Source organism: Carcharodon carcharias, chromosome 4, assembly GCF_017639515.1.
Source record: "Carcharodon carcharias isolate sCarCar2 chromosome 4, sCarCar2.pri, whole genome shotgun sequence".
In the NCBI taxonomy this organism is placed as follows: Eukaryota; Metazoa; Chordata; class Chondrichthyes; order Lamniformes; family Lamnidae; genus Carcharodon; species Carcharodon carcharias.
This window is the reverse complement of record NC_054470.1, coordinates 181001366-181014805: the sequence shown is the minus strand read 5'-3', so window position 1 is coordinate 181014805 and position 13440 is coordinate 181001366. Positions and strand designations below refer to the sequence as shown.

Below are 13440 nucleotides of genomic sequence, written 5' to 3'. Positions count from 1 at the left end.
GCTGGTAACATTTAAGAAATACTTAGATCTTCACTTGCATTGCCATAGCCTCCAGGACAATGGGTCGAACACTAGAAAATGGGATTAGTGTAGTCAGATCTTTGTTGACTGCCACAGACACGATGGGCCGAATGGCCTCCTTCTGTGCTGTAAACATCTATGAGTCTAAAATTGTACACATTGCTCCAAGTGTGATCTAACCAAGATTTTATATAAGTTTAACATAACTTCTCTGCTTTTGAATTCTATACTTTACTAAATGAATCCCAGTGCTTTGTTTGCACTTTTTTTGACTGTGCTAGCCTGTGTTGCTACTTTTTAAGCATCTAATCTGAAAACAGCACCTCTGGCAGCACAGCACTCTCTCAGCACTGCATTAAAGTGTCAACCTTGATTATGTGTTCGCGTTCACAGATGGTCTTGAACCTGCTGACTCAGAAGTGAGAGCGCTACCACTGAACTACACAGAAACGATTCAAATGAAAGTTAATTGGCTTAAAAGTGGGAATATTACCAGGCCTAAATGGTCTGCATTCCTGAGCACTAACACGCTTGGCACGTTAGTGAGGCTGTCCTCAGTTGCTTCACAATGCATTATTTTTGAAATGCATTCATTGGTTATGTAGGCAAAAAGGTGTTAAGTGGCGGGTGTTGTACAAAAGTAAGTACCATTGATCTTGAAAAAAGCTGTCCAATTAGTTCCACAACTACGGTTATCTGAGGTGCAATACATCTTTAAGCGAATGTGAACAAATTGACCACGTGACAGTACGACCCAATAGCTGTGTAGCGCACACTACGATGTTAATGTTAGTCTACAGTAGGGTCTGGTTGGAGAAGCACACACCATGTTAGTGCGCTGCTGTCTGTGTAAATAAATAGCATGTGCTTCACCTCATATTGGTCTCTGTGTCTGCAGTATATTGTTATCAACTCACCCACCGCCAGATAAGCATGCAGCCAGTTCGCAGGCAAATTGACCCCATGGTGGAACATAGCAACAACCTTACCGCAAAAGTTTGACACCATTCTTGCATTTAATTGTGCTCAAAAATGATCAGCGATCATTTGACATCAGATGCTCTAATTTGGAATGAGCTTGGTTTTTTAAAATCATTTATGGGATGTGGGCATCGCTGGCTAGGCCAGCATTTATTGCCCATCACTAATTGCCCTTGAGAAGGTGGTGGTGAGCTGCCTTCTTGAACCGCTGCAGTCCATGTGGTGTAGGTACACCCACAGTGCTGTTAGGAAGGGAGTTCCAGGATTTTGATCCAGTGAAGGAACGGAGATATAATTCCAATGCAAATCAGCCGCATTTTGCCATCTTTGACATCAAATACGATCAAATGGAACAATGCGCTCAGAGCTATAAAATGCCCTCAGCAATCTGTATTGAAAAATCCAGGAAAGTAATTACTTAAATAATATCTGAATTTAATCAGTTTTTCATTCAATCCAAAATTTTTTTCCACTATACAGCAAATTCTTAAGAGTACCACCAGATCCTCATCAGTTCTTAATTCATTTTAGTCTCAGAGTCTATAATTTACACCTCCTAAATCTCAGGGCTTAAACTCTCTTCTCTCTCCTCCCCAGTCCCCAGTCTCAGGGTCTAAACTCTCCACTCCTTTCCCCCCACACACGGTCTCAAAGTTTAAACTCCGCCCCCACCCTTAGTCTCAGGGTCTAAACTCTCCCCCTCTCTCCCTCCAGCCTTCAAACTCTTTCCCCCTCTCTCTCTCTCATCACCAAACTCTTCCTGGCCCCTTCTCCGGGCCTCAGGCTCCGCCATCACTGCCAAATTCCAGGCCCTGGGCCCTGCCAAACTTCCAGCCCTGCCAAACTCGGGCCCCACTGGACTCCGGGTCTCACCGACCTCCAGGTCCCACCGAATTCCAGGCCCTCACGAGTTCCACCCCCTTCACAAATCTCCCCGCTGTCACACCCTGATTTCACCGCTACCCTCCCTCCCCCCAATACTCCCACCTTGTTGCCAGCACCATCGTTGCTCCCATGCAGGCTGCAAAACTGCAGCAGGGCAGGCATCACCATCACTTCTGATTCCAGCCGGCCCTGCAACCTGGACTCTGGTTGTGGGGAGGCGGGGAAAGAGAAAGGGAGGGAAGCTGGGGGGAAGAGGTGAGACGTGCAGCAAAGGACATGGGTGGAGAGATGGGGGAGGGGCAGGGAGGGAGGAAGGGAGGGGGCAGGGGAGGGAAAAAGAGGGATGGTGGTGGGGAGGGTGGAGGACAGAGAGGAAGTTGAAGGAGGGGAGGAAGGGGAGGGGAGGAGGAAGGGGAGGAGGTGGGCGAGAGAGAGAGATGGAGGAGGAGTGGGGGAGGGAAAGAGGATGAGGTCAAGAGGGGAAAGAGGAGGTGGAGGGAGAAGGAAGCTGGAAGGGTAGTCAGGGAAAGGGAGAGGGAGAGGCAGAGAGGAGGGAGAAGGGAGGGAGAGAGAGGCAGAGGGGAGAAGGGCATAGGGAGCAGGGAGGAGAGATAGAGGCGGGGGAAAGGAGAGAAGGGGGAGAGGGAGAGAGGGAGAGAGGGAGGCAGAGGGCTGGTTAGGGGAGAGGGGGAGGGTGAAAGAGGGAGGGGGAGAGAGAGAGTGAGGGGAGAGGGGGTGAGGGAGAGGGGGATAGGGGGAAGGGGTAGAGTGAAGGAGTGCGGGACTAGAGAGGGGGGTGGAGGGAGGGGAGAGAAAGAGGAAGGTGGAGAGGAAGATAGGAGTAGAGAGGGAGGGGGAGGGAGAGGGAGCGGGAGAGGGGGAGATGGAGAGAGACGGGGAGGGGAGAGAGGGAGGAGGGGAGGGGGAGAGAGGTTGATGAGAGGAAGAGAGGGAGAGGGGGCAAGTGGGCACAGCGGGAGAGGGAGGGGAGGAGGAGAGAAAGGGGGTGGGTAGGAGGGAGGGGGAAGGGAGAGAGAGGGAGCGGGTAGAGAGAGGGGGAGAGATGGGGTGAAGGGGAGAGATAGGGAGGAGAGGAGGAGGGGGACGGGAAGGGGAGAGAGATGGGTGAGGGAGAGGGGGGGAAGGGGTAGGAGAGAGAGAAGCAGAAGGGGAGAGAGTGGGGGAGGGGCAGGGAGAAGGGGAGAGGGGAAAGGGGGAGAGAAAGTGGGGGAGGAGAGAGAGATGGGGAAGGAGAGGGGAAGAGGAGTGGAGGGAGTGGGAGAGGGAGAGAAAGGGGAAGAGAACTGCTGGAACCTGGGGAGTGATATGGTGTTCAGGGGTGGAAGAACATTACCCCAGAGGTGTGGGGTGGGTGGTGGTAGTGGTAGAACACTGCTGCAATCTCTGGGGCAGGGGAGCGTGGGGACAGATGTATGGGGGGGGAGGGCGTTGCAGGTTGTGCTGCACAAGTTATAGGTTACAAAAAAATACATAAAACTAGATTATTAAAACAGATGTTAAAATAGAGTTTGCTTTTTCTAAAGTTAGCTCAGTTTTATGATGTCTGAAGATATGGAAATGCAGAAACATGGAAAATAAAGGCTATGGCCACGAATGTGCAGTCCCAATGAGGCATGTCTCCACCCCAGTGGATGCAGCGAGTTATTTAAATCTTCATTCGGTTCGAATGGACTGTAATATCCCACCGGGTGGGCGGGAACGTAAAACCCTGGCCTATAATGGTTTTGGGTGTCTGAATGCCGCTAATCACAAATGTTTGAGGGCTGTGGTTTGGGGCAATGGTGACATTGATGTTAGTTATGTTATTTATAATAGTTAAATGATTGCTTTTGAGCGCAATTTATGTCAAATGGGTGCAATAAATGCTGGCCTAGCCACTGATGCTCACATCCTTTCAATGAATAAAAAAAAACCCTTTGTCCCCCCTCCCAGTATGTACAGGCCAGAACCTTCTGTTCAGCCAGCGGGGGATGGGCCCCACTCGCTGACGTGTAAATTGACGCACGGTGATGTCGGGTGTGCGTCCCAACATCACCGTGAATCATTCAGATCCTCAGTTCAGCCGGCACGCACTGGAGTTGGCCATTTAAGCTCCAGTTAAGATCATTAATGGAGCTGCCCGTCCAACCTTAAGGTTGGCGGTGGGGGGGGCGTGGTTGTTGGTGGTGGTGGGGGGCCAGGTGAAGAGCCCAGGCAGCTTTTGCCCTTATCATGAAACCTCATCCATGGGCGGGATGAGGTCTCATGAAGGGTTTATAAATTAAATGAATTTTTAAATTAAAATTCATTGACATGTCCCAGCTCAAGTGACACCGTCACATGAGGGGACATTTCTTAAAATTACGGATGGTGATTGGCTGCGCGCCTGCCTGCGCCCGCGCCCGCTCCTGCCCAACCCTCCCTCCCCCGATGGGAGAAAATCCTCCCCATAGAGTTCACTTTTGTTGATTCTGCCTCCACCACCCTGTGCATACTAGATTATAACAACTGGCTGCACGAAAAGAAGTTCTCCTTATCTCACCTCTGGCTTGTAAGCTAGAATCTGTGCCCTCTGGTTAATGACCCTCCGCCAGCGGAAACAGCTATTTATTTATTTAGTCCGCCAAAACCCTTCATGATCCTGAACAGCTCCAGCAAATCTCTCCTTAACCTGCTCTCCTTTAAGGAGCACAATCCCAGCTTTTCCAGTTTCCCTGTGCAACGGATATTGTTTTAACTTCTCATGTTAGAAAATGTTAACTATATTAAAAAAACACTCTGTGGCATGTGACATCTTTCTATTCTTACCTGACATGGAAGCGATGTTCACAATGCTCCCACCTTGTCCACCACGATCACACCTCATATGGTCCAAAGCCAGATAACTTGCTTGTATCAATGCCACCTGCATAAGAACACACACACACAAACACACACACACAAAAACATGTCGGATGTAAAATTCATTGAGTGAATTAGACACAGCTGCATGTTCAGCAGTAAGCGCCATTCACCTCTCACCCGGGTGCTTGATAAACCACATTGGCTCCTGGTCCAGCAATGCCTCAATTTTAAAACTCTTATCCGAGTCTTCAAATCCTTTGAAGGTCTTGCCCTTTCCCTGCCTCTGTAACCGCTTCCAGCCCTACAACCCCCTGACTCAGAAGGTAAAAAAAACAGTGAAAACTGGGAAAGAAGAATGCTGGTCCGAACTGGTCTTGTATACCTTAAGATGGAACACCAGTAAAAACTGGGCGATAAGAGCACTGTTCCAAAAGGTTTTTTCCTTCTGGCGAGGCTTCTGCACTCTTCCAATTCTGAAGGCTTGGGCATTCCTGATTTTAAGCACTCCATCTTTGGTGGCCGCGCCTTCAATTGCCAGGGCCCTGAGTTCTGGAATTCCCTTTCTAAATCTCTCCATCTCTCTATCTTTCCTTCATCCTTTAAGATGTGCCTTAAAACTTATCTTTTTGAGTGAGCATTTTGCCTAATGTCCCTTTATGTGGCTCAGTGTCAAAGTCTGTTTGAAAACACTCCTGTGAGGTTGCAACTTGTTATCACTAAGGGTTGCCTGGGCCCTTCACTCTTAAGTGCTTATCCTAAATTCTTCCTTCTTGTTACCTATCCCCTTCCCTTCCAAAGTCTATTCAGAATTTACTCTTTGGATTGGGTCTTCCGGTGACCCAATCCCTCAATGTTCTCTGAAGCAACAGAGAGACTTTTATTTTAGCATTACTGGTGTTACGTAAATGCAAAAATTCTGTAAGAAACTTGTTGTAGTTGTTAGAGGGAATTTGGAACTGCATTAAAAATTTGATAGTTGTGTTTCAACACCTTGCTTTGGCAAACAGGGTATTCATCACATACTTTATGCACTGTTAGAGATCACTTAGGCAGTCTGAGTTGCTGTAGCAACATGCACTTTTACATGCATATTGTTGTCTGAAGCTATGGATTGTCACAGTAGAGGCTCCAACATTCTTCCCATCATGAATATCACCTGCTTGTGTCATTTGCCATATGTTGGAAGAATTTGCATGTTGACATTCAACCTTGTTTGTGTTATGAATGCACCTTCCTTGGCCATCAAGTCCTAGGGTGGGGCTTGAACCCAGAGCTTCTAGCTCAGAGGCAGGGATGCTACCCACTGCGTCACATAATGCATAACATAATAAAACCAATATTGACTACACCCTACTGATCTATTAACACACCCTCAATCACGAAAGGTCCATAAATTGTCCTTCTCTGCAATTGTTTACTTGGCTGAACAATAAAACTTTGAACACAAGTCAGAGAAAGTTTTCTATTATTCAGGCAATGAATAAGACTGGGACTAGCATCTAGAAAATAAAAAAGTTTGGTGCACTTATTTCATTATCAAAACATTTGAAAACACTTTCCCTGGCTAATTTCTTGAGTGTGCGATAATCTATTATTATGCAAGCAAAATGCTGCAGACCTTCAGTGCTAGTAACATCCTACACACAGTAATGAACATAGGAACAGGAGGAGGCCATTCAGCTCCTTGAGTCTGTTCCACCACTTAGTTAAATCATGACTGATCTGCATTGAAATTCCATGTAGCTGCTTTGATTCCCTTGCCTAACAAGCAGCAGCAGTGTGTACCAAATACAAGATGCACTGCAGGAATTCACCAAGGCTCCTTCGAAAGTGCCTTCCAAACCACCAACTGCTACCATCTATAAGGACAAGGGCAGCAAACAGATGGGAACATCACCACCTGGAATCCCCCTCCAAGCCACTCACCATCTTCTTGTGGAAATATATTGCCATTCCTTCACTGTCACTGGGTCAAAATCCTGGAACTCCCTCCCTAACAGCATTGTGGGTGTACCTACATCAAATGGACTGCAGCGGCTCAAGAAGGTAGCTCACTGCCACCTTCTCAAGGGCAATGAGGCATGGACAATGTATGCTGACCTTGCCAGCAACACCCACATCCCATGAAATACCCATCTGGTTCACTAATGTCCATTAGGGAAGGAAATCTGCTGTCCTTACCCAGTCTGGCTGACATGTGACTCCAGACCCACAGCAATGTGGTTGACTCTTAACTGCCCTCTGATATGGCTGAATAAGTCATTCAGCTCTAGGGGGATTAGGGATGGGCAACAAAGGCTGGCAATTGCCAGCGATGCCCACATCCCATGAAGGAATAATAAAAAACAAGAAATCTGTTAAACTGTTTTGACCTTTTCGATTGATCACCAAACTCAAAAAGTTTCTACTCCCCTTTATGTAAAGAAGTGCTTCCTGACATTACTCCTCAATAGCCTCACTCTAAATTTACGATTATGTCCACTTTGTTCTGGATTGCCCCAAGGGAGGAAATAGTTTCTCTTTATCCACTCCATCAACTCCTTTAATCATATTAAACATATCAATTAGTTCACCATTTAATTTCCTTTGGTGCCGTCAATGCCAACCTACTCAATGTAATCTGTGCTCCTAATTGAACCCTTTTATATCAGCCGTCATCCTGGTGAATCTATGCTCTACCCCATCCAAGTGCAATATATCCTTCTTTATCAATCGAGGCATAGATTATAAAAGTAGGGAGGTCATGTTGGAGTTGTATAGAACCTTGGTGAGGCCACAGCTGGAGTACTGTGTGCAGTTCTGGTCATCACATTATAGGAAGGATGTGGTTGCACTGGAGGGGGTGCAGAGGAGATTCACCAGGATGTTGTCTGGGATGAAACATTTAAGTTATGAAGAGAGGTTGGGTAGACTTGGGTTGTTTTCATTGGAGCAGAGGAGACTGAGGGGCGACTTGATCGAGGTGTACAAGATTATGAGGGGCATGGACAGGGTGGATAGGGAACAGCCGTTCCCCTTAGTTGAAGGGTCAGTCACAAGGGGACATAAGTTCAAGGTGAGGGGCAGGAGGTTTAGGGGGGACGTAAGGAAAAACATTGTTACCCAGAGGGTGATGATAGTCTGGAATGCACTGCCTGGGAGGGTGGTGGAGGCAGGCTGCCTCATGTCCTTTAAAAAGTACCTGGATGAGCCCTTGGCATATCATAACATTCAAGGCTATGGGCCAAGTGCTGGTAAATGGGGTTAGGTAGGTAGGTCAGGTGTTTCTCACGTGTCGGTGCAGACTCAATGGGCCAAAGGGCCTCTACTGCACTTTGTGATTCTGTAATTCTTGAAGTGTGGTACTAGAATTGAATGCTTTACTCTAAATGGAGTTGAAGAGAAACAAAGACACAGGGAGGTGTATGGAAGAAGATGGAAATGTATTTGACATGGCCACCTTAGCTGAGGAAAATCAGTGTGAGACAGGAATCTAGCAAGAGTGAAGATATAATGGAGCAACAAAAGAAGGAATGATTTCAAAGGCAGGGCTTTATATATTTAAGAGAAAAACATTGCCTCCGAATTAGGATAGATTTGGCAAGGAAATAACTTTTCATTATCCGGTACTTACCAGGTTGACAGAAATAGTCTTTTTCCAGGAATTTTCGTTGTTTATCCCAGCATTGTTGCACAGTACATCCAGTCTTCCAAACATCTGCAACGTTTCACAAAAAACATCTGGAAGAAACGGTGAACGAATTTTGATTTGCTTGATCAGATTTAGAAACTGCAATTTCCCTCTAGCATTCTACAATGGATGGGCATTTAAAATCTTTGGATTGGTGGAAGGTTTTAGGATGTCAGGAATTCGTACAGCTTTCATTTGCTTAGTGCAAGTTTTTAATACAGCTTTGATTGAAATACCCAACTGCACTGTCTTATGTGTTGGGGAGAAAACATCAGCTGAGGCCTCTCCTTCAGTTTATAAAGAATGTGTTTGTAATCTGAAATTTTGTCTGTTCTCACCACAGATGCTGAATGAGCTGCTGAGAGATTCTGGCATTTTCTGTTTCAGGCTCTTTTCTTTCTAGCTTGCAATACTGTTAAGGCGTCCCATATAGGCTCCATTGCCTTCTCACCTAACCAATAGGATGGCACAGCAAGGGCAGGAAATCTCTGGCTGGTACTCCAGGCAGGAGATCTGTTCCATTTGGGTGCCATTGCATCAGGAAGGTGACATCAGACATCATCTTGTGGGGCAACCCATCGGCTCCAGGTCACCGCGATGACCAGTGATCCAGTTGGCATCCAGGTCTGAAGAGTATACGTCCATTTGGGGTGGGAACATGGGAGATCCTGGTGGGAAGAACCCGCATGGGCCCCAGCTATGCCTGTCTCTTTATGGGTTATGTGGAAAATTCCGTGTTCCAGTCCGACTCCGGCCCCCTTCCACAACTCTTTCTCCGGTACATCGATGATTACTTCGGTGCTGCTTCATGCTCTCATTGGGACTTGGAAAAATTTATTAATTTTGCTTCCAATCTCCACCCCTCCATCATTTTCACATGGTCCATCTCTGACACTTCCCTTCCCTTCCTTGACCTCTCTGTCTCAATCTCTGGTGATAGACTGTCCACCAATATCTATTACAAGCCTACCGACTCCCACAGCTACCTCGATTACAGCTCTTCACACCTCGCTTCCTGTAAGGATTCCATCCCATTCTCTCAGTTCCTTCGCCTCTGTCGCATCTGTTCTGATGATGCTACCTTCAAAAACAGTTCCTCTGACATGTCCTCCTTCTTCCTTAACCGAGGTTTTCCACCCACGGTCGTTGACAGGGCCCTCAACCGTGTCCGCCCCATCTCCCGCGCATCCGCCCTCACTCCTTCTCCTCCCTCCCAGAAACATGATAGGGTCCCCCTTGTCCTCACTTATCACCCCACCAGCCTCCGCATTCAAAGGATCATCCTCCACCATTTCCACCAAATCTAGCATGATGCCACCACCAAACACATCTTCACTTCACCCCCCTTGGTGGCATTCCGTAGGGATCGTTCCCTCCGGGACACCCTGGTCCACTCCTCCATCACCCCCTACTCCTCAACCCCCACCTATGGCACCTCCCCATGCCCACGCAAAAGATGCAACATCTGCCCCTTCACTTCCTCTCTCTTCACCGTCCAAGGGCCCAAACACTCCTTTCAAGTGAAGCAGCATTTCACTTGCATTTCCCCCAACTTAGTCTCCTGCATTCGTTGCTCCCAATGCAGTCTCCTCTACAAACGTAAACTGGGCGACCGCTTTGCAGAACACCTGCTGTCTGTCAGCAAGAATGACCCAAACCTCCCTGTCGCTTGCCATTTTAATACTCCACCCTGCTCTCTTGCCCACATGTCTGTCCTTGGCTTGCTACATTGTTCCAGTGAAACCCAACACAAACTGGAGGAACAGCACCTCATCTTCCGACTAGGCACTTTACAGCCTTCTGGACTGAATATTGAATTCAACAACTTTAGATCTTGAACTCCCTCCTCCATCCCCACCCCCTTTCTGTTTCTTCTCTCTTCCTTTTGCTTTTTCCAATAATTTATGTAGATTTTTCTTTTCCCACCTATTTCCATTATTTTTAAATCTTTTATGGCCCCCCCACCCCCACTAGAGCTATACCTTGAGTGCCCTGCTATCCATTCTTAATTAGCACATTTGTTTAGATAATATCACCAACTTCAACACCTCTTTGTTCCTTTGTTCTTTTGTCTGTGACATCTTTTGATTATCTGCTCCTATCACTGCTTGCTTATCCCTACAACCACACCCCACCCCCTCCACTTCTCTTCCCCCCCCCCCCACCCCCCCACCCACCTTAAACCAGCTTATATTTCACCCCTCTCCTTGGATTCAACCAGTTCTGCTGAGGGGTCATGAGGATTCGAAACGTCAGTTCTGGTGAAGGGTCATGAGGACTTGAAACGTCAACTCTTTTCTTCTCCGCCGATGCTGCCAGACCTGCTGAGTTTTTCCAGGTAATTCTGTTTTTGTAGTGGACCAGGTTGGTTTTGTAGATCCCGGGGCAGACCCTGCTCCTCCAGACCAATAACACTAAACAGGAACTCACCCTTTTGGAGTTTCTCTTCAACCCAACTGCCAGCTGAGGGAAGCCACTCCACCCAGTTCAGTGCAAAATTGGTGTTCAGGATCCTATGTACATCATAGGACCTCAATTTGTATTTTACATGGGCTTAGTGCCTGACTCAAAGTGCTGTTCTAACCGGCCTGGTGTTAGGCAACAGGGATCTGTGCTGGTGGCAATGAAGCAGCCAATTTTGGGGTATTCCTGACCTGGTTCCACTCAATAAGAGGTCTTAGCATTCACCTCCACTAAATTTAAAGCTGCCTTCAGGACCTCAAGAGAGGCTAATCATGAAACCTCCTTGCCAGGCTGTCTTTTGCTATTCCATCATCCAGATTTTTCTATCTCAGTCAACAGGCACTGCACCCACTCTATGCATGCTAAAAGTTTTTGTTGTGAGCTTGTTTCAGGGTCCTTCCTTTTGTAAGCCAAAATTGAACGAAAATGAACGACATTTAGTTTGAAGCTAATAATAGTGATTGGATGTTCCTTTGCCGTCCACCTCAGTCCAGCCATGATCCCTGCCAACTTCCCTGGTTTGGGGCAACATTATACATTCCTGCCCAGCTCCTGGCCAGCGAAGGAGAGCCAGCGAGTGATCCCAAGGTGAATCCAAGTGTTGTTGCTGTAAGACCAAGGCTCCAGCACCAGAAGAGGCATGAGGCCAGTTACTAAGATGGAAGAGAAAGAAAGGATTGCATTTAGCCAGCACCCTGTATGACATCTCAAAGCGCATTTCAACCAGTGAAGTTCTTTTGGTTGTATCATTGCTGTAATATAGGAAATGGGACAGATAATTTGCACACAGCAAAATCCTACAAACAGCAATTTAATAATGACTGAATAATTTGTTTTCTGGGAAGGGTGGAGTGGGTGCGGGGTGACTAGATTTGATTGAGATGTACAAAATTGTGAGGAGCCTGGATGTGGGAAGGGGCTATTTATTTTAGCAGAGTGGTCAGTAACTAAGGGGCATAGATTTAAAGTGATTGGTAGAAAGATTAAAGCGGGGAATGAGGAAAATCCTTTTCACCCAGAGGGTTGTGCGGGTCCGGAACTCACTGCTTGAAAAGATAGTAGAAGCAGAAACCACCAATTCATTTAAAAGTTGTCTGGATACGCATCTGAAGTGCCGTAACCTGCAGGGCTGCAGGCCAAATGCTGGAAAGTGGGATTAGGCTGGGAGGCTCATATTTCAGCCAGCATAGACATGATGGGCCAAGTGGCCTCCTTCTGCGCCATAAAATTTCTATGAGTGATTCTAGTTAGTTAGATAGTTAGAGCTTGATGCAGAATAATGCCAACAGCAAGGGTTCATCCCGATATTGGGATGTAATCCTTGGGGCCTGTCTCCTCACCTTGTGCCACAGTAATACCATGACACAAGCCATGATTATCTACCCTTGGACAATGAGGAGGCTGCACAGAGAGAGGCAGAACTTGTTTTATTGAAGTTGGTTGAGGGAAAAATATTGTCCAGGGCACTAGGAAAAACTTCCCAGCTCTTACTCGAATATTGTTGTGGGGTCTTTTACCACCAACTGAGAGAGCAGTCAGGGCCTCAGTTTAATGCCTCATTTGAAGGACGGCACCGTTGAAAGTGTAGAGCTCCCTCAGTAGTGCACTGAAGTGTCGGCCTAGATTATGGACTCAAGCACATGTAGTGCAACCTGAACTCACACCTTCTGGACCCTGAATGCTTGCAGCAGATCTTGTACTGAAAACCTAGGCTGTTCATGAGACCTTCAGTGAGTGAAGCTTTTGTCCAAAATGGAGGCATTGAGCCTTTCTTCCTGTCCTTCTTTCTCTTGAGAAGCCTTTGAGACCTTCTTCCCGCTACCCTGGGGACTATTGGCAGATGAAGGGAAATGGAATCTGGCCTCTCTTCCAGCATTTCTGTGTGATAGGCAGGGAAGAGATGGACAGTGGTGGTCAAGGTAGGGGTGTGGGAAGATTAATAAGAATGGGGTGGGGAAGCAACTATGGACCCCAATGCTTGATTTTCCCCAAAGCTTCCATTGCTATCCGTCCAATTTGGGGCTAAATCAGAGAAAAATCCAGGTCTTATACCTCAGAGTTGACGGACATTAAACCTCTACAAAAATAACACATCTTGTTTTTGCTGTGTTATACACTGAAGGGTCTGCATGGGCCTGATTGTTAATTCAAACTTTGTCCGAATCTGAACGTTTAGGAATTGTCTCCAAATTTCATACTCAAAGTGAAATGAAATATTTAAATGAGGGAGCATTCATAAAGACCATACATTTCTATGACACTTCTATCTGAGTTTTATTTACCTTTTATTTATCAGTTTATTTTCCTTGCATTGCTTCATTAGTACCTTGTAAATATTTACAACAGGGATTTTACACTTTATAAGTGTACAATACTGAGATAAGGTTGTACAGGTAAGAGTCAACCACATTGCTGTGGGTCTGGAGTCACAAGTAGGCCAGACCAGGTAAGGATGTCAGATTTTCATGGGCACTAGTGAACAAGACAGGGTTTTACAACAATCAATTATGGTTTCATGGTCATTATTACTGAGACTAGCTAACGTTCCAGGTTCTTTTGATTAATAAGTCAAGGGC

At 46.7% G+C, this 13440-nt stretch overlaps 1 protein-coding gene across 1 annotated transcript in view; it reads right to left on the bottom strand.

The window, feature by feature from the left end:
* The window catches only part of LOC121277488 (15-hydroxyprostaglandin dehydrogenase [NAD(+)]-like), a 77988-nt gene that overhangs the window by 26981 nt on the left and 37567 nt on the right, over positions 1-13440 (bottom strand). Inside the window, exons 3-4 of the mRNA XM_041187046.1 lie at positions 8345-8451; positions 4696-4792 (exon numbers count right to left, since the gene is read on the bottom strand). Coding sequence (XP_041042980.1) covers positions 4696-4792; positions 8345-8451 — 204 coding nt within the window. The remainder of the gene's footprint in view (positions 1-4695; positions 4793-8344; positions 8452-13440) is intronic.